At 40.6% G+C, this 27,691-nt stretch overlaps 2 protein-coding genes across 2 annotated transcripts in view; both read left to right on the top strand.

The window, feature by feature from the left end:
- LOC134621491 (NACHT, LRR and PYD domains-containing protein 12-like) overlaps positions 1–27,691 on the top strand; it is a 328,927-nt gene that overhangs the window by 118,511 nt on the left and 182,725 nt on the right. The window lies entirely within an intron of this gene.
- LOC135932494 (NLR family CARD domain-containing protein 3-like) overlaps positions 15,035–27,691 on the top strand; it is a 53,360-nt gene continuing 40,703 nt past the window's right edge. The window contains exons 1-2 of the mRNA XM_065469982.1: positions 15,035–15,328; positions 25,787–26,024. Coding sequence (XP_065326054.1) covers positions 15,035–15,328; positions 25,787–26,024 — 532 coding nt within the window. The remainder of the gene's footprint in view (positions 15,329–25,786; positions 26,025–27,691) is intronic.

Raw genomic sequence — 27,691 nt, 5'->3', positions numbered from 1 at the left:
TCAACATTGCGTGCAGCAGCAACCACAGCCTCCCAGACACTGTTCAGAGAGGTGTACTGTTTTCCCTCCTTTTAAATCTCACATTTGATGATGGACCACAGGTTCTCAATGGGGTTCAGATCAGGTGAACAAGGAGGCCATGTCATTAGTTTTTCTTCTTTTATACCCTTTCTTGCCAGCCACGCTGTGGAGTACTTGGACGCGTGTGATGGAGCATTGTCCTGCATGAAAATCATGTTTTTCTTGAAGGATGCAGACTTCTTCCTGTACCACTGCTTGAAGGTGTCTTCCAGAAACTGGCAGTAGGACTGGGAGTTGAGCTTGACTCCGTCCTCAACCCGAAAAGGCCCCACAAGCTCATCTTTGATGATACCAGCCCAAACCAGTACTCCACCTCCACCTTGCTGGCGTCTGAGTCGGACTGGAGCTCTCTGCCCTTTACCAATCCAGCCACGGGCCCATCCATCTGGCCCATCAAGACTCACTCTCATTTCATCAGTCCATAAAACCTTAGAAAAATCAGTCTTGAGATATTTCTTGGCCCAGTCTTGACGTTTCAGCTTGTGTGTCTTGTTCAGTGGTGGTCGTCTTTCAGCCTTTCGTGATGTTGCAGCTCTGAAATATGGCCAAACTGGTGGCAAGTGGCATCTTGGCAGCTGCACGCTTGACTTTTCTCAGTTCATGGGCAGTTATTTTGCGCCTTGGTTTTTCCACACGCTTCTTGCGACCCTGTTGACTATTTTGAATGAAACGCTTGATTGTTCGATGATCACGCTTCAGAAGCTTTGCAATTTTAAGACTGCTGCATCCCTCTGCAAGATATCTCACTATTTTTGACTTTTCTGAGCCTGTCAAGTCCTCCTTTTGACCCATTTTGCCAAAGGAAAGGAAGTTGCCTAATAATTATGCACACCTGATATAGGGTGTTGATGTCATTAGACCACACCCCTTCTCATTACAGAGATGCACATCACCTACTATGCTTAATTGGTAGTAGGCTTCCGAGCCTATACAGCTTGGAGTAAGACAACATGCATGAAGAGGATGATGTGGACAAAATACTCATTTGCCTAATAATTCTGCACTCCCTGTACACATTAAAAGTGAATCTATGTCCAAAAATGCACTCAGTTTACTTTTTACTCACTGTGAGCATCATTCATTATTCTCCCCCAGTAATTATGGTTAGGATATGTTTATTTTTAAAAAAATTCCAATCCATTCTTCATTTGCAGCATTTAAATAACCTTTATCAGATTTGATGGTTTTGTTACAGACCTTTCAAAAAAGTGTTTTGCTTTTCTTTCACAAATGTGGGGATTAAATTGTGTCCAATTGTACAAAACAGTGATGTCATGTTTTGTGACGAGGACCCAGGCACAGAGAGACTTGATGAATTTAAGAATCTTATGATTTAATAAAGAAATTTGCAGACTTGCACAGAAAGGGTAAAATTATGATGACTGATAATGGAGATGAAGACAACAGACGATGAGGACAGGGAGGAACAGGGGTTTAAATGTGCCAAGGAGACAGCCAGAGGGAACTTGGGACAACTGGAGATATTTAAGGATGCAGGGACTAACCAAGACAGGGAAGAAGTCTCATTGTGATGTGTAAACTTTATCTTGCTTGTCTTGGAAGCTCTCTGGGTGCCCAGCACCCTCAAAGCTCTGATCCTAGAATCGCCCCTGCTCAATACCTTAAGTGACGTAGATGATATCCTCATCCTCTATGGAAGCATGAAAGCAACATATATTGTCCCCTTGTCGTGTCAGTTCACTGCCATAGTGTAGCTCATGACAGATGCTCCATCTCTGGTCCCAAATCAGTTGGATCTGCTCCTGGCAGCTGCACGGTGTCCTATCTTTCTCAACTCAAGCACAGCTTCCCATGCATTGTCGTAGGTGCATACGCCCGTATCCCAGTGGATACGAATTTTGCCGAGCGGTGTTTGAAATCTGACGCCTTTTTCTTTCAATGCCCTTTTGATGCTTCCATACTCCCAACGCTTCTGGGCCACCTCTGTAGCATAGTCATGGTTGAACGATATATGCTGACCTTCGTACATAACTTTACCAGCCCAGGCTCTTTTTAAGAGCTCCTTACGTGTTTATTCCTGGAAGTTTATTATTATTGACCTGGGCAGCGCGTTCTGAACAAGTTTTCCTGACAAAGCTCTGTGGGCTCATGATATGAGGCTATGGATACAATGTGTCTCTGCTTCCATTAGCTTGCGTTCAAGTGAGTTAGCTTTTTCGGTGTTTGCAGAAATACTCTGGTAGACTTCTGCTTTCAGTGATGCCAATTCAGCTCTCACGTCTTGTCTCAGCTCCTCTCTCATTTTTAGCATATCTTGCTTACTCTCAGTGTGAAATGTTTGCAGCTCCATCTTGATATCTTTTAGCATTGATCTAACGATCTTGGAATCCCGTTGTTGATGAGAGTTATCCATTTCCTTATCTTCTTGTTGTGCTTTTCATTTTGTGTGACTTTTGGTCTTCACACCCCAACTCATCCCAATCAGGATTCACGAATAAATGTTTATATTCTTGAATTTGGGTGGTTAATTGAAAAGATTTGCTGCCAGAACCCCGACTACACGTCCATCTTGGTTGCTCGCTCTTCAGACATGTTCTTAACATGATTCTCAAACAATAAGGTGGAATCTATAATAACACGAAGATGCTGAAGAAAAAAATCCACACACAATTTGAACTTCTTGATGTTGGTTGCTTTTGAGTGAACTGTGCCAATTTAGTTTTTTTGTTAAATTAAGTAATAGAATACCTTTTCGTGAATGCAGACCATTACTGTTTTCAGTATTTGTAAAACTTCAATATCAGACTCTGCCTGTGTAAAAAAACAAAACAAAAAAAACCCCAGCATTATCTGCGCACAATTGGTTGTTGATGTTCTGACAAATATTTGGTAAATCATGAATTTTAAAAGAATACAACAGTGGTCCCAGTTTGGAACCTCAGGGAACGCCAACTTTAAAATCAGCGCAAGTAGATTTAACCCTCTGGGGTCCAAAGTGTAATTGGCTGTTTCTAACTACTTTTGATTGTACCTCTGTATTTCACCTTTAAAACTGTTTATCTTGCAATATTTGGTCTCAAAAAAACAAAACAAAAGAAAGAACAATAAAAAGTGATGTTCTTCACTGTAAAAGCCACAAAAATTTTCATAACTTTAACTACAAATAGAAATTGTACATGTTTAAAAATTATGCAAAAGTACAACTATGTAATAACTGTGCAACTCTTTACCTAAAAATGCAGCCAAGGTCTTGGGTGTTTTTTTTTAATAAAACCATTTCAAACTATTTACAGAACAATCAGGTGTACTGCATTGAATACGAAGGCACACAAATGATTCGTGCCCCTCCCAAAAAATAGTTTGTGCCCACTATAAGACAGAGGAGAACAGCACAAGGATAAACCTGCAGGTCTGACAGCAGGAGGTGTATCACTCCTGTTTTTCATGTGGAGACAGTGTTTACACTGAAATCTGCCTTTGGTGGCTTCAAGGCAGCAACTAAGACATTCACTAGTAGAACTAACACAAAAACAAAACAACAACTACAGTACACACTAACTACAGCCTTCAAACATGCCAAACATCACAAATCTCTCACATCTCAAAACTCTCTCTCCCTCTTTCTTTCACTCTCTCTCTCTCTCTTTCTCTCAGTGGTGTCACTCCTAAAACTTCCCCATCTTCCCAAACAAACTGATTCCATGTTGCCATATCATTTTTTGATTGGTCGACACAATACATTTTTCTACCAGTAGGGAAGGGGTGTTTTTTTTCTTTTTCTTTTTTTCACTCCTAAGCAGAGAGTGCTTGCTAGCGCTGTCAGTAGAAAACACATTTTTTATTGTTTCTTCCCACTGTAAACACCACTGGCCTATCAACACAATTTAAAAACTGGTATATAGTTTGAAGACCACACTGTCAACATAAGTTGAAATGGAGACTCTGGGTCGCTGCATATTGTTACTGTGTCATCTTAAATTGAACTGGACATGCCAGCATGTCCGTCAACCCCAGAAGTTTGATACAGAGTCAAACGGATTCACAACGGAGTCCTTTTTCCTTCAAACTACAAACATCCAGGACAAGAAACGTGTCTGTAAAGAGCAGTTAAAACTTCAGGAACTGAAGGAAAAAACACTCAACTCAAAGCTTCAAAAAACCAAAATATGAACTGTGTGTGTCTGTTGCCACCTTTTATATACAGACTGTAGATTATCTATAGTGGAAAACACACAATGAGAAACCTTAAAAGGAGGAAGTGTTTTTAAAGGTCGGCCTCGTTGTTCCAGCTGTGAGTCCCTTACTGTGAACTATGGAGCAGCAGATTTGTGCTGGAACTAAGATGCACACAGCTGATGTTAGCCAGGAAAACATTACACACTGCTTCACTTACCTTCACATAGAGCTTCACAAGGAGATGTTCAGCATCGATCACAAAAACCAAGGGAAAGAGAAACTTCAAGCAGGAAGAAAACACCCAGAGAGGTGTCCACAGACCAACATCACAGCAGTGGTGTGTGGTAACTTTTACAGAAAGGCAAACCGTGATGACACCCACACCACTCTCACAAAACAAAACCATCTTCCTCCATGATTGAGCGAGTTAACAAGAAACTAGATCTAATTTAAACACCGTTTGTGCTGCCTGACTGCTCTTTACATGGACGTCTTTACCAAAAACAGAGTACTGTACCATTATTAAATTAAATTAAATTAAATACAGATAAGACGCAAATCCAGGTTGTAGTGTGAATTGGTTGATAAAATAGTGCAAGTTAGAGCGCTGATGTAAACATCTGTGTTTGTTGGGAGCAGTTTTGATTGTATAGTCTGACAGCTGAAGGGAAGGACCTGCGGAAATGCTCCTTCATGCATCAAGGATGTAGCAGACTGTCACTGAAGGAACTCTGCAGTTCAACAACTTTTACATGCATGGGGTGGGACACCCAGGTCTGGTCGGAGCTGCTGATACTGGCTGCCAGCTGGGAGCGGCACCGGAAGAGAGAGAAACTTGTGCATAAATTTCACGTAAAAATGATTATTCTAGAGAAAATGTTCCCCATCAGTGTTAAAGTAATGAACATTGAGCTCATTTTATATGCATCATACTCTAATGCCCAATAGGCATCATATAATATTTTAAATGGACCAATTCTTATGTAGCACTTTTCTAATCTGCTAGAGCACTCAACATAATTTAAACAACAAGCTTCAGTAGTTTTCTTCTATGTTTAAGTGCTTCCATCTAACATTCATACTCTGATGGTTTCATCAAAGAACTTGTGGTTAGGATCGTGGCCAAGGATATTTGGTCTAAAATGGTGGTTGTTGATGGAAGCGGCTCTAATGTAAGTAAGTAAGTAAGTAAAATTTATTTATATAGCACTTTTTAAGACAAAAAGCTGTTACAAAGTGCTTCACATGGGAATGAAGGCATGTCAAACAGACAAACAATATAGCAAAATAAAGGAAGTATAAGAGCATATCAAACAAAGCAATAGTACAGTATAAATATAGAATAAAACAACATATTACACACTAACATTACCCAAATGCCTGTCTAAACAGATGTGTTTTAAGCTGTTTTTTAAAAGAAGCCACAGTGTCGATGGTGCGTAACGGGGAGGGTAAACCGTTCCACAGTATTGGAGCCAGGGTTTGAAAAGCGTGATCCCCCTTCGTTTTCAAACGAGTCCGTGGAATAGATAGAAGACCACTACCAGTGGATCTAAGAGTCCGCTTTGGAGAATAGGGTTGGAGAAGCTCCGAGATATAGGTGGGGGCCTCACCTTGTAGAGACATAAACGTAAAGGTGAGGATTTTAAACTTATATCTATACCCAACCGGAAGCCAGTGCAAGGATTTTAGTATAGGAATGATATGGGAAAATTTATTGCTGTGGGTTAAAAGCCTTGCTGCAGCATTTTGAACCACTTGGAGCCGATTTAGTGAGGCCTTAGATACACAGGAGAAGAGTGCATTACAATAGTCTAGCCGGGAGGAAATGAAGGTGTGGACAAGCATCTCCAGTTCAGTTGTGGAGACAATAGTCCTGAGTTTGGCAATATTTCTTAAATGAAAAAAGCAGGAGCGGGTCACGGATTTAATATGAGCGTCAAAAGACAAAGATTGATCGAAAATTATCCCAAGATTCCGAGCAGTAGCTTTTATTGATGATGAAAAGGCACCCAGATGTTGACGAATTTGGGGCTTGATATTCTCTGGAGCAAGGATTAAGCACTCGGTCTTGTCTGCGTTCAGCTGCAAAAAATTGTTTGTCATCCAAAGATTAATTTACTTAAGACAGTCCATAAGAGTGGATAGCTTGTCTAATTCCCAAGGTTTAAAGGAGATGTATAATTGGATGTCGTCTGCATACAAATGGTAGGAAATATTTTTGAAACCGCTAATGATCCGGCCTAAAGGAAGAATATATAGTGAAAATAACAGGGGGCTTAAAACCGAACCTTGTTGGGACTCCACATAGAAACTTAGCCGCATCTGATCGGAAGTTTCCCACTGAAACTAAAAGCATTCTATCTTCCAGAAATGAGGTGAACCACTTTAGGACAGATCCAGATATCCCTACCATAAGATTTAAGCGACTGATTAAGATCTGATGGTCAACGGTATCAAAGGCTGAGCTAAGGTCCAGAAGAACTAGGACTGAGCAATCACCCCTGTCTGCAGCCATCAAGAGGTTGTTTGTGACTTTCAGGAGAGCTGTTTCTGTAGAGTGTAACTCTCTTAAACCCAACTGAAATTTATCAAGAATATTATGCTTCTCCAGCGCTTTCTTTACTTGCAGCCAAATGACTTTTTCTAAGATTTTAGAGATAAAAGGAAGTTTTGAGATGGGCCTGAAGCTTGACTGAAGTGTTGGATCCAGGTTAGGCTTTTTCAGCAAAGGTTGAATAACCCCCTGTTTAAAGCACCTGGGGACAGAGCCAGATAGCAAAGAACGGTTTATCAGCGTGACCACAGAGGGCCCGATGGTATTAAAAACTTTACAAAATAAATGAGTAGGTAAGACATCAGCTGAACTCGTTGAAGGTTTCAATTGGGTCAGTATTTCCAATAGATCTTTTAAAGAAACTGGGAGGAAAGATTCCATAATTATGGAGTGTGGAAGATCATGGTTGGTGGGGTTACCTGAGGGAGTTATGTTACCTCTTAGGCAACTAATCTTATCTTGAAAAAATTTTAAAAATTCACTACAGTCCTTATCTGAAAAGACAGGTGTACATGGCGTTGGGGGGAGACGATGCTACTCACTGTATCAAAGACAACTTTAGGATTTCTTTTTCCTACTGCAAGTAGTTGAGAGAAATAAGTGGCTCTTGAGTCTGTCACCATGTCATTAAAGGTAGATAATAGTTCTTTTAAGTGGAGCTTATGAACCTCAAGTTTTGTGTTTTTCCACAGGCGCTCAGTTTTACAGCACATTTGCCTAAAGCTGCGGATAGCTTCTGTGAACCAGGGCGGGCATTTAACAGTGCTGCCTTTCCTGATTTTAAGAGGAGCCACTTTATCTAGAATTTTTTGACATTGCGAGTTGAAGGAGGCCACCTGCTGATCTATATCATCTGTTTCAGATAAATTGTTACCAAACAATTCCATAAATTCTTCTACCGCAGAGTCGTTAATTAATCGTGAATGCTTCATATAAACAGAGGGTAGAGTGTCACAGGTAAAAGAGAGATCAAATATAAGATATTTATGATCACTAATAAAAATGTCTCTGCAATGAACTGGGCCGATATCCAGACCCAGTGATAAAATCAGGTCCAGGGTGTGGCCACCACTGTGTGTTGGCCCAGTCACATGTTGGGCAAGGTTAAAAGAGTCTAAGAGAGTGAGAAAACCAGAAGCAGCGTGACATGAACTGTCATCAACATGAAAATTAAAATCCCCCAGCAGAAGGATTCTTTCCAGCTTGATGGTGGAGGATAGAAAATCCCCAAACTCCACTAAGAAACTCCTGGCTAGTCCCGGTGGCCTATAGATTAAAATCACATAGAAGGGATGAGTCCTATTGATCTTCATCATCTGAATCTCAAAGGAGTTAAAGGAAGGGGTCTTTTCCAGCCGACAGAAAAAGGAGTTTCTAGCAATAACTGCCAACCCACCGCCACGTCCTGAAAGATGCGGTGTGGTTAAGCACTTACAGTCTGCTGGACACAGTTCATTAAAATGGACAAATTCCATATTCCGCTGCCAAGTTTCGATTAGGAACATAAAGTCCAAGTTATTCCAAATAAAAAGGTCGTTGAGAACAAATGCCTTATTTGAGATCGAACGGCAATTTAATAGGGCCATGTTAATCGGCGGTGCTGGAGCTTCACTATTTACACCCTGAGGGGCTTGGTGCAGGTTCGCACTGCACACTCCTCGGGGTTTCTTACCGTTTAGTATAATCCGTGGGACAATGGGACGGTCACTCACATGGTCTGGGAAAACTGTTCTCAGACACGGCGTCCTGACGAAGCCCGTGCGGGGAAGCCGTGCATTTAGCTGGAGGTCCGTCTTAGCAAAAACATCCAATGTTGAGAGCTCCAAGCAGAACGTTAAATCAGCGGTACTCCTATATTTCCGTAATCTCACTTGGATGCCCGCTCTCCTTCCTCGTCTTCTCTGACGGTGATTTGTCCGGGAACGGCGGCTCCGGTTTTTCCCTGACACAGGCAAGCAAGGGACGTAATGGGCAACAGCTGATCGCCCAAAAGGTGGAGGGAAGCCTCGAAAATGTTTCCAGGTTTCATCCATAGATTCCATAATTGATTTAATCCGAAGTAAACTGTGGCAATCGTAAACATAGGTAGCTGTAATCTCATCCACAGACAGCAGCAGAATAGGTAATGCAACATAAAACAGAAGAACACAGAGTTTGACAGCGGCATTGCCGATCACAGGTGCCATCTAATGTGGGTAGTTAGCCGCAGAGGCTGCTAATAATCACAGGGCTATTGGCTACCAGTGAAACTACTGGAGGATACTGGGACAGTAAGCCAATTTCTATCTTAGCACATTTGCACCGCTATGTGTTTGGGTTTTTTTGTTTCTGTTTTTTTGTTTTTTTTGTTTTCTTTTGCAGCTCTTTCAGTGAATTTTAGTCAGAGTGTGGTGAATCTTGTTTTTTTTTTATCAGTGATAGCTCTGAAAGCTAACTAGCCTTTCTTTAGCCGGTTACATGAAGTCTGGAGAATTTGTGGTTAGGTTTTGTTTGTTTGCATTTACGTAACTCCTTTTTTAATCATCACTTGTTTTAGCTTGGTTTGGTGGTTGTAGAAATGGTTTATATGAGATTGTAGCTAAGATTCAGAGGTTTCTGTATATACCACACATGTCGGGACTTATGTTTCTGACCCAGTCTTAAACCGATTGAATGCTGGTACCTGGGTCATAGGGGGCTTAACTATTTAAAAGGCTTAATCATTGTGCCACATGGATCACTGTGAATATCTATTAATTAAAAATGAAAGTGGAGTGTTGGTGAAACATCTGGGTAAACACATTACATTCAGTAATGCTCATACATGCTTATCCAAATTGTTATGTTTCGCGACCTAGGAATAAATTCAACGCAACATGAAATGTGACACCCCCACAGTCCAACACCACCCAAGACAGACCCAAAACTATGCCAGAATATCGAACAAAAAATCCCTAAAGGTCCCTAAGCTTCCCTATCAGAAAGAAGTAAACCAAAAAAACAATTTGCTTACCTAATGCTCTACTTAAAAAAATAGAAGAAAACTGAGTCAACAGCAAAGGCTTCTCACTCCTACCAGGCTGCTCACCTACCACTCAACATGACCCCATGGGACGAGGGACTCCCTCATCCAGCTGCAGCCCAGCCTCCGGCTTTTCTGCTCCGCTTCCACAGACTACTTTCCAGAGAAAACACTCCGTGGACATGGAAATCGAAAAACTCACAATAACAAGTTAACCAGGATGGGATTAAAGAAGAGTGGCGTGAGAGCCAGACTAAAGAGGGAGACACACAAACAACGAGCGCTCCCGTCCATTATCCTTACTAATGTGCGGTCTCTCCACTCCAAGCTGGATGAGCTGCAAGCCTGCGTCAACTACCTGCATGAGTACAGAACTGCCTCCATTCTGGCATTCACAGAATCGTGGTCAAACATCAGCGACAACGACAGCGCGCTGCACATTGATGGCTTTTCACAACCTCTTTGTCTTGACAGAGAACGCACCGGGAAGCAACATGGCAGCGCCATGTGTCTGTATGTAAACAACAGCTAGTGCTGTACAGTCACTGTGAGGGAGAAGCTGTGAACTACAGACATCGACCTTTTGGCTGTTTCCCTGTGCCCCTACTATCTCCCCAGAGAATTCCCACAGCTTTTTATCATCTTGGTGTACATCCACCCCAGAGGAGACCCACCTTTGTCTCCAAAGCCACTCTGCTTTTTAACTACAGCCGCTAAGAACATTTCCCACACCCATAAACATAAACTACACTCTTCCGATACTACCAACACTTTATTCCCTTTTAGACACTTACAGTTATTTATTCACCTTTCGGTCACTTTAATTTTAAAACTGTGTAATTTTAAACTGTGTATATCCTGTAAATTTTGTTTATTTATTATTTCACTCCTAGTGCCTGTTCTTATAGTCCTTATCTTCAACGTATGCTGCTCAGTTGTTTGTAAATTGCTCCTTGGGGATAAATACAGTCTTCTGATTCTGATTCTGAAATTCTAAGGAAAGGCAAACTGTGATGATTCCCACTCCCAATACAGTCACAAAATAAACATCATCCTCCACTATTGAGCAATTTTTCAAAAAACTGGATCTCACTAAAACACGGCTGCTGTAAGTTCTCTACATTGACGTCTTCACCTTCACCTTACTAAAGACCTGTAAAATGTTCTTACTTCTATAGTAGCGATGGGGATTCTGTCTGTTTTTAGAGAACCGGCTCTTTTAGTTGACTCACTAAAAAGAGCCTGTCCTTTCGGCTTACAAGCTCTTCAGATTGTTTTGCTGCTTTAATAAATTTATTATCAACAACAACATAAAATTATGCACAAAATTAGTAATGTAAAACAAAAAAACACATCTTTCATTTACTTATGCCTATTGCATAAATATGCTTTAATTTATTCACTCCACATATAATGAAAAAAATTAATTATAAAATACAAAAACAAACAATTTATAATTCAACTTTAAACTATTTAAATTGTCAGCTTTTTCCTTTTAAAACAAATTTAAACGAAACAAAAAAACACTGCAAACCACAACACAAGAAAACATAGATTGTAATATGCAAACCAATTAGAAACAAATAAATAGCCAAATCTTTAATTGAAGTAAAGGTTGGCATTAAGAAATACCAAGTACCTCAGCTTTGAGCAGCTGATTCGGTTTCTTCTGTCAGTAATTATCTGTCCCGTTTTGGAAAAGATTCTCTCAGAAGGGATGTTGCCCTCCAGTGGTGGAAACACATATAATAAACATGGAGAAATGAGGTTTAGTGATCAGGCAGGTGTGGAGAAATATGAAGGAGACTTGCAGCAGAGGCAGGCATCACCTCTACAAAACCTCACAGAGTATGCTCCCCGACCTCCTACATCACACAAAGCAACATCAGCACAGGAGGAGCTCTCCATTATTAAACCCAATTCTTTTATTCTTCTACTGGACAGAGAGGACACAACTCAGTGGTCAAAGTACAGGGTGGGCCATTTATATGGATACACCGTAATAAAATGGGAATGGTTGGTGATATTAAAGTCCTGTTTGTGGCACATTAATATATGTGAGGGGGCAAACTCCTCAAGATGGGTGGTGACCATGGTGACCATTTAGAAGTCGAACATCTTGGATACAACTCAATGGGAAGAGGGCCATGTGACACATCAAACTTATTGGTAATGTCACAAGAAAAACAATGGTGTGCTTGGTGTCAACGTAACTTTGTGCTTTCATGAGTTATTTACAAGTTTCTCTTTGTTCACAGCCATTGACATGTCGAAGAGGTTAACACGTGAGGAGCGGATCGAAATTGTGTTGATATCTGGTGAACGCAGTAACCAGATTTCAATGCAAGAAACCCTACGAGACCACCCATTTCCCATGTTACAGTTGGCAAACTGCTTCGTGAAGCTAGTGTGCACAAGGCACCTAGGTCACGGTTTCCTTCCACATATAGGTTTGCAAAAACTGCATAAAAACCACTTGCAGCAAGAAAAAACATAATATTACAGAAACACGCTTTGCTGATCCGATCAGCTGTTCATAACACTTCCTATGTTGGAATAGATGTCAGTGCGAACTATTGTATGTCCGCAATTACCTGCCCGGAACCGGAAGTGATGTAATTTTTTGTGGAAAATGCATTTTTATTTTTATTTTTTACCTTCGGGGCCTACGCTGGTGGGGTTTTTTAAAGTCATGTTTGACTTCATGATTTTTTTTTTTTAATAGTTTCTGGGATGCTTGGAACTCAAACTGCTCTGCTAGAAATAGTTTATTTTGATGCACATGCTTTTTTTGTTGTTTATTTTTTGGCAAATTTAGATTATAATATTTATTTTCGTTTTTCCTTCAGTATATAAAAATTGGTGTATCTCAAAAATAAAACTATGAAGACACTCAAAATAAATTTCTCGTGGTTGGAAACTATTTTGTGCAACTTTTTTTCATTTACAGTTTTGAAGGATAAACCTCTTAAATTTATCTAACTAGAAGTATATGTAAAAAACAAACGATTTTCAATTTTTTTGTAGTTTATTGCACTTCTTTTGTAATTTATGTAGTTACTATGGACTTAATGCATACATATTATTAACATTTGGGCTATGATGGTTGCATTAATGTATAGCAACTTGAAATGCTCCCACAAATGGCACCACAGCATGTAAAAATATCAAGATAAGCTCTGGCGGTAGTGGTGTAACGGATCACGGTTGATCCGAAATCCGAACCGATCCCACTCCACAGTTCGGTACGTGTGTGATCCGAAGATTCGAAAAAGAAAAAAAAAGTATGCGTATGGTGCGCATGCTCAGTCTGTCAAGCGGTAGTCAGCACTAGCGGTCCAAGTAGCGGAGCAGAGGAGTTTGCGGCATTTAAGCAGCCCTTTGCTGCCCAGTCCGACCGGGCTAAAGCTATTACTAGAGCTAATGGGGTGTTTAGCTGCAGACGGGAGGCCGTATTCCGTTGTGCAAAACTGTGATGAACGTGCTTGAGCCACGCTATGATATCTTGTTGCGCGTCCACTTCAGTGACAAGATCGTTCCAAGCATGTATGAGCAGGAGAAGTTTAAAGTTATGGCTGAACTGTCCCAGGCATCTTCTGTTGCTCTAACTACAAATGGGTGGACCTCCAGGGCAACGGAAAGCCACGTGACCGTGACCGCTCGTTATATCACAGCAGAGTGGTAGATACAAAGCCCTGCACTGCCCTATAGATTACATTAGATTAGATGAAACTTTATTTATCCCTCGGGTGGGTTCAAACTGAAATTCAGTTTCCAGTAGCACAGCACCCACAGAAGTTGCAGAATGTGAGCAGAAATATACCATGTTTACACATTTATAAATACAGAGAATACAAAAGGGATAAATAGAATAAATAGGAATAAGAAAACAAAGGAACAGCACACTTCAAGTATTGTGAGTCTATTACACTGCTAGATTGCACAGTGAAAAGGCACTACAGCTACTTGTTCCCCCCTCCTCTGTCCCTGTTTCCCCTCCAGCGAGGAGTTAAACAGTTTAATGGCGTGTGGGACAAAGGACTTTTTAAGTCTGCTGGTCCTTGACTTTGGGAGAAGCAACCTGTCACTGAACAGACTCCATTGGTTGTTTATGGCCGTGTGCAGAGGATGCAGAGGCTGCCCAGCATGGTCCATAATGTCCATATTGCACCTTAATTTGTTTTTATAGAGGTGTGTGGAATGAGTCTTCAGTTGAATGTTTTTTAATAGACAAAAAATACTTAAATAAGTAAATGACGAGTCGAATTTTTGTCCTTTTTTTTTCTATTTTTGCTGATCCGAAAATTGATCCGATCCGTGACTTTAAAAACCGTGATCCGATCCGAACCGTGAGATTTTTGATCCGTTGCACCACTTATCTGGCGGACTTGGTTCTATGGTAGGTCTTAAAGGGTTTAAAAGCACTTCTGGTCTCTAAGCACAGAACTAAATCCCCAGGTTGCTAATTCTAAACCCCTTGCATGTCAGTTCTCTTAATTGTCCCTCTGTCCCCTTTAACTGGTTGACTATATCAGGCATGACCACTATGTTGACATAACATAAAGATCATACAAACTATTACTAATTACTAATCCTCCCATTACTTTTCATTATTTTGTGCTCACACTAGAGCCTCTGTCTAATGAACTTTTGACCTTCTTTACAATCTAAACAACTAATCTTCTGTGACAGGCGATTCTCTAGGATCTATGCTTCTTTTTGGGTCACATCCGTGTCCCACTTTCTTGGCCAGATCCGTTCAGTCTGGTGCTTCCTGGATTCTTGCCAACCCCTTCATGGTTTTACTGTGTTTCTGGAATCTGCTCCTTCTTCTGGAAAAGACAGAAAAGGCAAACACCTCTCTACGAAGCCTCAATAATCTAATGTGTTCTTCCTAATGTGTTTATTCTTTTAGTTATTCAAACTTGGTTCAGTCTAATTATTATCTATGTATGTAAGTGTGTTTGTATTTACCCCTTTTCACTCTACATCATTTTCCTACAATATACCGGTCCGGACAGTCACGCTGAACAAAGCTTATGACCTTCACAATTGCAATGTGTGTATGAAAATGATTTTAACTGTCATAAATCGCTGTGACACGAGGGTGTCAGCCCCGAAGATGGGGCTACAGGTACCGGGGCTGAAGACGGGGCTACGGTTGTGACACTGGTTGTGGTTGAGTGGATGACAGAGCTATGGGCGACTGAGCGGCAGACAGAACTGAGGGAGACTGAGCGGCATACTAAACTGACAGAATGATAGGGGGTCTGGAGGCCACACCCTCGAGCGTAACGTTTGATAAGCAGTCACTTTTGCTCACGAAGAGGGTTTGCTCAGCAGCACTGGAGTGTCGGCGGCGTGAATGCCATTTCCTACGGGAAGCAGCAGGAGCAAGGATGAGGGAGGAAACTGGCAACGACGGAGAGGTCACGGCCGGCTCCTCATCCTCTGACCACATTGCTGTGAGGAAAGCAGCGGGCGAGTCATGGTCAGAGCGGAGGGTGGATGGAGAGGAGTTCCATTTTCCAATTTTGGCCGCCGCTGTTGCGGTACGACAAGCTCCATTAGTGACTGTTGCAGTGGCGCGGTGAGCTGGCCGCATCCCTGGCTTTATGCAGATTGGAAAGGTGGCCCTAAAACCCTGGAAGCTCGCGAAGATGGGGACTCCCAAGGGCGTCGATTTGGCATGGACGGAAGGGACATGTGCCCACCAATATCCAGTGATTATTGAATTGTCCCCACCAATAATTTGATCTCTTCGAGTAAAGGAAAACAAACCCGATAAAAAGAAAAAAACGATCTGTCAACGTCTCATTCACCAAGCGGTGCAGAAAGGGTTAAATTATGTTCTCTACTGGTGTCCTATGTCATGTGACAAATATGGCCATTGTGATTGGCTGTGCCTTTCAGGGAGCTCTGTTTAGTTTTAGCAGCGGCAAGCCTGCGCTACGAGGACCTGCAAGGAAAAGAGGAGGATGGCAGCACAAAGGAAGAACCTGGATATGATAAAGTATTTTTCAAAGAAATCTGTAAGTCGCTTAAAGCCAAGTTAACTCATAAAATGTGTCCGTCGTTACAGGCTATGCTAGGCTTTGGCCCACATCAGTCTAAAATTGTATGCAACCATGAATAACGTGTTTTGGAAGCTAAATGCACAACAGGCAGCACTATTAGTTATCTCAGTCTCCCAGAATAGTATTTCTAATTTTGATTGAAACTGTCAGAGAAAACGGAGCCTCAAGTAGGCCAGGATATTAGATTAAAGAGGCTGTTAAAATTAGATGTCTAACATTAAAATGTTGGTGACACAATAATTTCATCCTTATGGTACTGACATATTCATAGGGTTAATTTTTGAGACAAAATGTCATGAGGTAATCATTCCACCTTGTAGTGCAGTTTGCACAAATTGTTTTAAAACACACCCTGCTAACATTACTGATGAGTCAAGATCTGCACAAATTGATAGAAACACTGAAGCAGCTACACATTTTATTCTTATTGCCATGTATGTCCTATTTGTCAGGTAATAGAAGAACCAACACAAAGCTCAGAGAGTAATGGTGACACAAGATCACAGGTGAAATTGGATGATGACTTGTTGGTTCATTACTGTATTTGAAGCACATTTTGACTGCATGTATTTGGAACGTCTAGCTGTTATTTATCAGGTGAATGAGGCAGCGCTGCCATGTTGTAGCTCGGACAGAGGTGAAGAGGCAAAGTCACAGGTGACTGACGATTTGGTGCTATAGATTAACTAGTATTTATTATCATGACAGTTGTTAGGCTGCTGATGTAAATTGATTGATTAGTGTATATTTGACAAAGAATCTGAAATGACATGTCTCACTTTTTATATGGCACGAATCAATGTGTTATTTTATCAGGTGGCAATATGTCCTAGTGGAGTCAGAGGGGAAGAGACAGGGCCAAAGGTGAGGCACATCAATAATCTGAGAATAAAACGCATGTACTGAGGCTGAAAGAAGCTTCAGTGCTCTCAGAAGACTAAAAAGATGGCTAAGGTCAAGAATGACTCAAATGAGTTTAAACAATGCTGCTGTATGTCATGTCCACCAGGAGAGAGTGGACAGTATAGATCTAAAACCAGTATGCCAGCAGTTTATCTCAGTTAACGAGAGGAGAAGGCATGTGTTTGGCTCCTTCACATAGTGGACATTGAGTTGTTGTGTGGGACACCAGTAGTCCATGTCTGTTTCTGTAACAGTAGTTCATGTTTAGAATAAGAAATCCCAGCTCACTGATTTCATCGGGGCAATAGTGCCTAAAATGTTGCATAGTTTTGCTGAGAGATCTTTTACTTTGTGGTAATCTTATATGAGTAGTTTTATGGACAAAAACCACCAGGTCATTAAGTGTTCCCTTAGTGACAGAGTATAACAGATGTTGGTGTGCTATACCCCCCTCCTCCTTTCAGTACTATATGTTGTTAAGTCCTTAAAGTCATATTCTTTTATTGTAGTGGTTTGTATCATATCTATCTAATAGTTTCCAATTTGTACATGTAAATGGAGAGTCCTCTTCACGCACTGTAATTAATTAACCTCAGTTTTATCTGAATTAAGGAGCAGAAGGTTATCAGCCATCCAGGTCTTAATGTCTTTAAGACATTCCTGCAGTTTAACTAATTGGTGTGTATTGTCTGGCTTCATGGATAGATAGAGCTGCGTTTCATCTGCATAGCAGTGAAAATTTATGCTATGTCTTCTAATGATGCTGCCTAGAGGAAGCATGTATACTGTAAATAGAATTGGTCCTAGCACTGAACCCTGTAGAACACCATAATTAACCTCAGTGTGTGAAGAGGACTCTCCATTTACATGTACAAATTGGAATCTATTAGATAGATATGATACAAACCACTGCAGTGCAGTACCTGTAATACCTACAGCATGTTCTAATCGCTCTAATAGGATATTATGGTCAACAGTATCGAACGCTGCACTGAGGTCTAGCAGGACAAGCACAGAGATGAGTCCACTGTCAGAGGCTATAAGAAGATCATTTGTAACCTTCACTAAAGCTGTTTCTGTGCTGTGATGAGCTCTGAAACCTGACTGAAACTCTTCAAATAAGCCATTCCTCTGCAGATGATCTGTTAGCTGTTTGACAACTACTCTTTCAAGGATTTTTGATATGAAAGGAAGGTTGGAGATTGGCCTGTAATTAGCTAAGACAGCTGGGTCTAGAGATGCATTTTGAGTAAAGGTTTAACTACAGCCAGCTTGAAGGCCTGTGGTACATAGCCGATTATTCGAGATAGGTTGATCATATTTGAGATTGAAGAATTAATTAATGCAGGACTTCTTTAAGCAGTGTTGTAGGAATGGGGTCTAAAAGACACGTTGATGGTTTGGAGGAATTAATTATGGAAGTTAACTCAGAAAGATCAACTGGAGAAAAAGAGTCTAACTTAACATCAATGGTACTAAAAGTAGCTGTAGATAATATTACATCTGTGGGATGATTATTGGTAATTTCTTCTCTAATGATAAAAATTTTATTTTTTTGAAGAAGTTCATGAAGTCATTACTAGTTAACGTTAAAGGGATGGTTGGCTCAACAGTGCTCTGACTTTTTGTCATCCTGGCTACAGGGCTGAAGAGAAACCTGGGGTTGTTCTTATTTTCTTCAATCAGTGATGAATAGTAAGATGTTCTGGCATTGCGGAGGGCTTTCTTATAAATCAGAAACTATTTCTCCAGGCTAAATGATGGTCCTCTAAATTTGTGACACGCCATTTACTTGCCATTATGCTATGCTATCTCCAATAGCTATTGTTATTAACAAACTTTAAATAAATGTGATGCTTCAAGGCTAAAGCATCTGGTCTGATGCTCGTGGACATTAAAAGTTTACAATAAACAACAATGTTTTTTAAAGGTCACAGGAGGTCAAAGGTCAGAGCTCCTGTTGTTCTGAGGGCAGCCTCACACTGGAGAAGGATGAAGATAAGATAAGATGACCTTTATTAGTCCCACAGGTGGTAAATTTGTTTCATTACAGCAAAAATTTTAGAAATTAGAAGACACTGGAATGGAATAAAATAAAATACTATATACAATAGAATAAAATACAATAATATATACAATAGAATAAGATAAAATACAAAAATACAAAAGTACAAATGAAGGAGTCTGACCCGAACCAGTGTTTGACATGAACACATCAGCACTGCTATCAGTGAGTCTAACGACAGCCGTTAGCATCGTTTTAGTGTTTGAGTCATTGAAAAACACTTCCTGTCACTGTGATGGTTACAGTGACATCATGCGGTTTGTGTTTTGACCTCCAGAGGGTGACAAATCAGCACAGACGGAGAGCTTTCTTCAAACGTTGCTGCCATCAGTAATTACTCTTCAAATATAATCATCAGTGTTTGAACAGTTACTATATCAGGGACAATCTAGACATGTGTGACAATACTGAACATGTCACATGACGCACCTTAAACATCATCTAATCCACTCTCAGTCTGCATTTTCATTCATGACTTCAACATGTTGAATGTAGCTTTGAAGAAACATCAATTTAGTGGCGGAATCTTCAAACTAAGAAGAGCAACAAAGCTATGACACGTGTTTGTGTTTCAAACAGGTAAAACCAGCAGAAATAAAATCTCCTCTGGAAAATCTGCCTGGGTTTTGGGAGTTTCTAAGGTGCACCTGAATGCAGCACAGACAGTTTCTAACGCTTGTGATTATGAAGGTGACCTCACACAACTCTATGGGTGTTTTCTTCCTGCTCAATCTTTACTTTCTCTGTCCCGAACTTCCTGTTTCTCCTGACTGATGCTGATAACTCTGTGTGAAGCGCCACGTGAAGGTAAGTGAAGCAATCTGTAATATTTTCCTGGCATCAGCTGTGTGCAGCTTAGTTCCAGCACATAGTTCACGGTAATAGACTCGCACCTGTACCAACGAGGCCAAGTGTTAAATGCTCTTCCCCCTTTTATTGTTTGTGCGAATGAGTGTATTCCTGCGTTGTGTTTGACAATGAAAGGTAAAAAGAAAGAAAGATCTACGAATAATTAACTCATCTGCTCCAGCTCCTCTCCCACACGGGAATTTGTAGAAAAGGGGTGCACGTTTATTTTTACATTAAGCATCAAGTACAAACTTACATGGAACATCTTTGAGACAAGATAAGAGAAAAACAACACAAAATTCGACATTCCTACCAAAGAAAGGTAAAAAGAAAGGAAAGACTCCAAGTCATTAACTTGCTTGCTCCAGCTCCTACAACCAAATGCAAACAATAGGGAAGAGAGATAGCTCAACCCATCACAACTTCTAAACTAGCAAGAATTATTTATTCATGCTAGCAATGAGAGTGCCTATAACACATATGCAGCACATGTGTGCTACACATTTACAGCATCTTGCAAAAACTGGCATAATAATTGCACTGAAAACACAACCAGAAACATCAGGGTGGCTGAATACACATTATATGTGTGTTGTACAGTGTTGGAAAAGAAATAATACCAACCTCTCCTGCGGGGGAATTGTAGAAAAGCGGAGAGGCCAAAGGGGTACCCCAAATTTATAGGTATGTAGCACAGAAGAAGAAGAAAAGGATGAGGAGGGGCTCTAACTGATAATAAACATAACTATGGGCTTGGACATCATGAAATCCAGGTATAAAAGGAATGGTTTGGGGTTCAGAACACATTTTGTGTAATTATAACAATACGTGATTTATGAGCTGGTTACATTAACATTAAATCACTCTAAGCAGGTGCAAGTGATTATTTCCACTCCAGTCTGGATATAAAAGATGGCTGCAGATACCAGGTTCACAGTTTATTTTTATTTCAGTGTTGAAATGTTGAGCTGAGTTTATTGTCTGCTGTTTCTGGAACTTTCAGTTGCTGTTTACCGACATGTTTATTGCCCTGGATGTTTGTAGTTTGAAGGAAAAAAGACTCCATCATGAGTCAATTCGAATGTTTCACACCGATGATCTGTAAAGGAATAACAGTGAAAACCTTTTCAGTTTTCACTACAGGGTTGCGAGTTTGGTTCAGTTTGTAGATGGAGGCAGCAGCTCTGCAGGTCAACAGTTTTATTTTTGGACTGATGTAAAAGTTCTTGCTGATGTTTCTATTAATGCTGTTCACAGACAAACATGAGTGTTTTCAGCCTTTGGTCAGTTTTGCTACTATTGTTTTCCTGATGTGATGAATGTGCAGCTGGAAACATTTGGAGTTGTTGAGGATAGGTAGACACCAGAGATGGTGTAATCGGATTCATCGGATTACAGTAACGCATTGTAACGCATTATTGCTTTTTTCAAGTAACGAGTAAAGTAAGGGATTACTATTGCAAAAACGGTAATTAGATTACAGTTACTTTCCCATAGGAACGCTGCGGGTTTTTTTGCGAGAATGTCTCATGACAGAGACTTAAGCGAGAGCGACGTTCGTGACAACAGCTGTGTGCAGATCAACAATGGATAATATATCGAGTGAAGGATAGAGTATGAGCGTGCAGCGTTTAAAGCGTGGAAGTACTGACCTTATTTTGAGTTTGATTCCATAAAAAGTGACAAAAACATTAGCGTCTGTTGTGCGTTTCTTCCAGTCAGAGAATGTCACATATAACTACATTTTTGCTTGATGCATAAAGTTAAAAGATTAAAACTAATAAAAAATTTTTAAAAACAGACTTTTCCATTTGAGTACATTTTCTATGATGCATTATGCATTATTTTACGTCAAATCAAAATGTATTTTATTTTTAGCACATAAATAATGGGCAGGAAGCTGGCCGTTGACCAGAACAGGAAGAAGAGAACAGCCTGAGGTTTCTCTGTTTTATACTTCCCCCACAACCTAGCCTGTATGGCATTAGCACACATAGCAACAGCTTAGCAAACACACTTCCTGTTTTTTTCTTGTTTTTTTTCCTCGGTGAGTCCTGATTTGGGAGAAACACTAAAGAGCTAATGCCTTTGACCACAGGAAGTTAAAGAGTCAACTTCCCCTGTCACCGAGCAGAAAACCGTAATGACCATACTTAATAAAACATAACGGTGACTAAGAAGTTTTTGAAATGATTTTCAGTAAAAAAAAAAACAAAAAACAAAACACCAAAAAACAAAAATCTTAAAAAAACCCAAAACTGGTTAAAAATGTAACTGTGTTTACCAGGAACATGGTCACTGAAAACATCAAGCGATGCTGCTGTCTCCTGTGTCTATACAGTTTAAATAACTGTACTGACTAACATAACTGTAATAACTGTAATAACTGGAATGTCCAATTCTCCAACACATAACTCTGCTGATACTCTTTGAATCCTGGATCGGGAAGCAAAAAAACCCCCAAAAAAACAGAGTAACATTGTGTACGCTGTTAAGTGCCAGGAGGATTGTCAGGATTTATACATCAGAGAAACCAAACACCCTCTGGAGAAGTGGTTGGCACAACACAGAAACGCTACCTTAGGCCAGGACTGCAGTCTATTTACACCTACACGCCAGTGGACAGTCTTTCAATTATGAGGATGTACACATTCTGAACAGGGAGGAACGCTGGTTAGAGAGCAGAGTCAAAATGGAAAAAGGAAACACCATCTCTGAATCGAGGAGGGGGCCTAAGGGTACATCTGTCCTCATCTTACAATGCTGTGATTGCAGCCATTCCCCAACTTTTTGTGAATGGTACTCATGGCCATTGATCAATGGTCATGAGAACCTGCATATTAATGATCAAGGAAATGACCTGAGATTGAAGAAGTCACTTGGATGAGTGACAAAACATTTCTCCCACTAAAAACGCTATGTCAAGATGAACAGAACCAACTTTTTGGATGTCAAAGGAGCTTGGAAAGAAAAAAGCATCTGGACAAGTTGCTTGAAGATGTTTCACCTCTCATCCAAGAAGCTTCTTCAGTTCTAGGGTACAATGGTGGAGAGTCCTACATTTTCCCTTGTGGGAGTGTCCCCCCAAAATGGACACACACAATTAAACTCTACCAAATAACACAACCCAAGGTGTGAAAATGGGTGTATTTCACAATCAGCCAAGGTTTTGGGTGAGCTCATTGTGAAAACTAGCCCCACTCTATCATGTGATTTCCTGAGGTCAGGTGGCCCAGGATTTAAGTGGGCATTAAGGCGTCTATTCATCTGGATGTTGCATTTTGTGGGAGAAACCTTTTGTCACTCATCCAAGTGACTTCTTCAGTTTCAGACTGGCTGGGGGGCTTTTTTGCTTCCCTCCTGCTGTGTGCCCAGCCTGGAGACTGCGGTCTGTGACTGGCTCCCGGTGCAGACGGCTCCCTCTGATAGTGTTTTCTCACTTGGCTCATGTGTGCCCAGCCCAATTTGTCACGTTCCTGGGTCTATTGACTCAGCGTTTTGAGTTTTAGTTTATTTAGACGTTTTAAGTTCTTTAGGGTATCTAAGTTCATTTGTTTATTAGTTTCTCTTTGTGTTTTTCTACCCCTGCATTTAAGTTCCCTCACCCTTTGTGTTTCATACTGCCTGTCTTATGTTATCAAGTTTGTATAATCATGTCTGTCTCATGTTTCCTGTTTTATCTTGAAGGAGTCGTATGTTCTTTGTTCATTGTATTAAGTTTCACTTCCCTTGTCCTGTCATTAGGCTCATGTCAGTCAGCTGTTCCTCCATGTGTTCCCACTTCCCCTAATCACCTCCTGTGTATTTAAGTCCTCTGTTTTCAGTGTGTCATTGTCAGGTTGCCTGTTGTTCACGTCATGTTCTTTACACAATGTTTCTATGTTACATGTCCAGGTTTTCTCATATTTTGTCTTTAGATTTCCCAGTTAAGGTTTGTGGTGATTTTGCTTCATGATCATTTATGTTATTGAGAGTGTGGGGAGTGAGTTGGAGGGCGGGTGGGCTGCTTTCAACCATGTAAAGCACTTTGTGCTACATTCTTGTATGAAAAGTGCTTTATAAATAAAGATTGATTCATTGATTCATTGATTTTGGAGACTGAAGAAGTCACTTGGATGAGTGGCAAAACGTTTTTCACAAAATGCTACGTCCAGATGAACAAAATCAACATTTGGAGATCTCAAAACTGGATTACTGGATTCTCTGACAGTTGGTGCCGTAACTTCCACTAAATCAAATATGTGTGACTAAGTGGTCAGAGAGGTTAGATTAAAAGATAATAAAAGGACAATGCCACCAAGGGGAATTTCATACCCAGGAAATATATTTATCTTTTAAAAAAGGGGGATAAAAGCAAATAAAAAGTTCAAGGGCGCAACCTGAGGCAGGTTGGCTTAAATAATGACACAGCGGGATTAATAAAGTCTTATCTAATGTAATGTAATCTAAACAAAAAAAAGTATAAAACAATAAGAAAACTGAATGCAGCCTTGTTGTTGACAGTGTCCTAAATTGCAATAAAACTATCACTGAACTAGGCCTTACCAGCAGCTGTGGACCCAAAAGAAAATCACACGGAAAAAGAACAAACACTATAGCCTGCACCCAGTGCTGTACAAAAGGAAAGTGTAAAGACGACCAACCTATGGGCAGAAATCTGTGCCATCAGAAACTGAATTTGAATAAGTTGAATTTGAATTTGAATTGCTCGGATTGAATCTGAATTGTAACTTGAATAAAAGCTTTTGAAAACTGAATTTGAATTAGTCTGATTTGAAATTGAATTTATGGTTTGAAAATGATCATCAATAAATTGAAATTGAATTTTATATTTTGAAAATGAATTGATTTGCTTCGAAACTGCATTTTATCCTTTAAAAATTCAGCTCTCGAATAATTTCAGTTTCACTCTCACCATTCAGTTTCAGTTCTACAATTCAATTTCAGTTCCAAAATTCAGTTTTTTGGAACTTACATCCGGTTCCGGTTCAAGCGCAGATTAATAGAACTACATTTTGCTAGCGGACTGAAAGTGTTACTGACGGGAATCTACAGCGTCTTGAGCTGAATTAAGACTTCAGAAGTCATTCGTCATGTCGAATGACCAGCGGATAAACTCTCAGGTTGGTAATAAATGTATTACATGTATAAGAACAAGCATCATGTTAACAAATGATAGCTGTACAGTAACTTTTATGCTTATTGTAGCTGCTAGCTAAAAACGCTAATTTAGCCTAGTTTGCCCTGGATTCAGCTTTGACAAACAAATATGATTGATTGTTTCTAGTAGAATTCCAAAGTTGTTATCTTGTACCCTCTCAGAGCCCTGTGTGCTTGCAGAGACCCCTACAGTAGGGAAACATGCAAAACGGTGTCCAAACCTTTGTATTTTAGCTTTATTTATGTCTTACACAGCATCCCAACTCTTTGGATAACTTAATAACTTTAGCTAAAGTGAATAGTTAGTCTAATTCATTAGTGCAGCATTACTGGATCACCTCTGTTTGAAGCTCATAGTTAAACCTGGCCCCACCCTATCATGTGATTTCCTGAGGTCAGATGGCCCAGGATGTGAGTGGGCGTTAAGGCGTCTGGGAAGGGATCTCAAAACTGGATTATAGATGGCAGACAATTGGTGTCGTAAACCACCGCCTCTGTTCAAAGATGGTCGCTCACAGTGGACGTAAATGGCTTCTTTCACTCCTCTTTTAAACCATCTGTCCTCTCTGTCCAAAATGTGAACGTTGGCATCCTCAAAGAGTGACCTTTGTCCTTTAGATGCAGATGACCTGCTGAGTCTTGTCCCATGGAGGTGGCTCCTCTATGTTGTGCCATGCGCTTGTGAAGTGGCTGTTTGGTCTCTCTGATGTAGAGGTCTGGGCATTCCTCGCTGCACTGTACAGCTCCCACGGGGTTTAAATCTGGGACACTCCACCATTTGACCCTTAGAACTGAAGAAGCTTCTCGGATGAGAAGTGAAACGTCTTCAAGCAACTCAAAGAAGTCCAGACGCTTTTCTTTCCAAGCTCCTTAGACGTTGTGAAATATAGTAAATAAGTAAAAAAAAAAAAATAGATGAGATGAGACCGTGATTCACATATTCTCATGTTTTACAGTCAGAGATGGAGAAGGCCTTACCAGTGCAGCTGCTTGAAATGTTGAAGAAATTGGGAGAGGAGGAGCTGAAGCTTTTCCACTTTTACCTGCAGTATGAACCTGGAGGTGACTTCACCAAAATCTATAAGAGCCTGCTGGAGAACGCAGACAGACTGAAAACGGTCGAAGTGATGGTGCAGGCATATTCAGACCACGTGATAGAGGTGGCAAGGTCGATTTTAAAGAAGATGAATGCAGGTCAGTCAGAGGAAAGAGAAACAAACACTCAGTACGGTATGCAGACATGACATCATCACAATTTGTTTTATGAAGTAGGGGTGGGCAATATAAACAATATATGATAGAAACTATATAAATTTATATAGTTGTGCAACGGATCACGGTTGATCCGAAATCCGAACCGATCCCATTCCAGTCAGTCTGTCAAGCGGTAGTTATGGTCAGCGCTAGCGGTCCAAGTGGCGGAGCAGAGGAGTTTGCGGCATTTAAGCAGCCCTTTGCTGCCCAGTCCAACCGGGCTAAAGCTATTACTAAAGCTAATGGGGTGTTTAGCTGCAGACAGGAGGCCGTCGTCTGTTGTGCAAAACAAGGAGTTTAAACTGTGATGAACGTGCTTGAGCTACGCTATGATATCTCGTTGCGCGTTGTTAAAATCTCCCAGTTGTTTTAATCTTTGGGCTGAAGGAAGGACAATACTCGGTGTATACATGCTCAATCAACAATACTTTATTTCCATATAATTCAACACTTAAGAGCATAAGGACCATCGTGATGGGGAGACCTGCCTGCAGAGGGTCACAGCAAGTCTCAAAATGGTGACGGGTTACTCAGCTTCTTATAGCCTCTAGTGGCCCCCACCTAGTCGTAAAAGCCTAAACATTCACATGTTTTCTCTCTTACGCGCCTAAGTTATGACCTCGGCTCCTTGTGTCTCTGCTCTCTGTAAAGGTGGGGGCCTGGAATGTAGTCTGTTTTCTCCCATTATCAGTACAAGGTCCTCTACACAGAACATTCTCTTTATGATTTAGCAGTATGAAATGTCACGGAACTATGTAACACATTCAACAGTGTCGAATAATACAGGTCAGTCCACTTCAGTGACAAGATCGTTCCAAGCGTGTATGAGCAGTAGAAGTTTAAAGTTATGGCTGAACTGTCCCAGGCATCTTCTGTTGCTCTAACTACAAATGGGTGGAGCTCCAGGGCAACGGAAAGCCACGTGACCGTGACCGCTCGTTATATCACAGCGGAGTGGTAGATACAAAGCCCTGCACTGCCCTATAGATTACATTAGATTAGATGAAAATTTGTTTATCCCTCGGGGGGGGGTTCCTCCAGGAAATTCAGTTTCCAGTAGCACAGCACCGACAGAAGTTGCAGAATGTGAGCAGAAATATACCATATATACACATTTATAAATACAGAGAATACAAAAGGGATAAATAGAATAAAAAGGAATAAGAATACAAGGGAACAGCCCATTTTAAATATTGTGAGTCTATTACACTGTTGGATAATAACAAAAACTATTGCACAGTGAAAAGGCACTACAGCTACTTGTTCCCCCCCTCCTCTGTCCCCATTTCCCCTCCGGCGAGGAGTTAAACAGTTTGATGGCGTGTGGGACAAAGGACTTTTTAAGTCTGCTGGTCCTTGACTTTGGGAGAAGCAACCTCTCACTGAACAGACTCCTCTGATTGTTTATGGCTGTGTGCAGAGGATGCCCAGCATGGTCCATAATATCCATATTGCACCTTAATTTGTTTTTATATAAGTGCGTGGAATGAGTCTTCAGTTGAATGTTTTTTAATAGGCAAAAAATACTTAAATAAGTAAACGGCGAGTAGAATTTTTGTCCTTTTTTTTCTATTTTTGCTGATCCGAAAATTGATCCGATCCGTGAC

Source organism: Pelmatolapia mariae, linkage group LG3_W (assembly GCF_036321145.2).
Source record: "Pelmatolapia mariae isolate MD_Pm_ZW linkage group LG3_W, Pm_UMD_F_2, whole genome shotgun sequence".
NCBI classification, from domain to species: Eukaryota; Metazoa; Chordata; class Actinopteri; order Cichliformes; family Cichlidae; genus Pelmatolapia; species Pelmatolapia mariae.
Note: the sequence above shows the minus strand (reverse complement) of the source record. Positions and strands in the feature narration are given on the sequence as shown.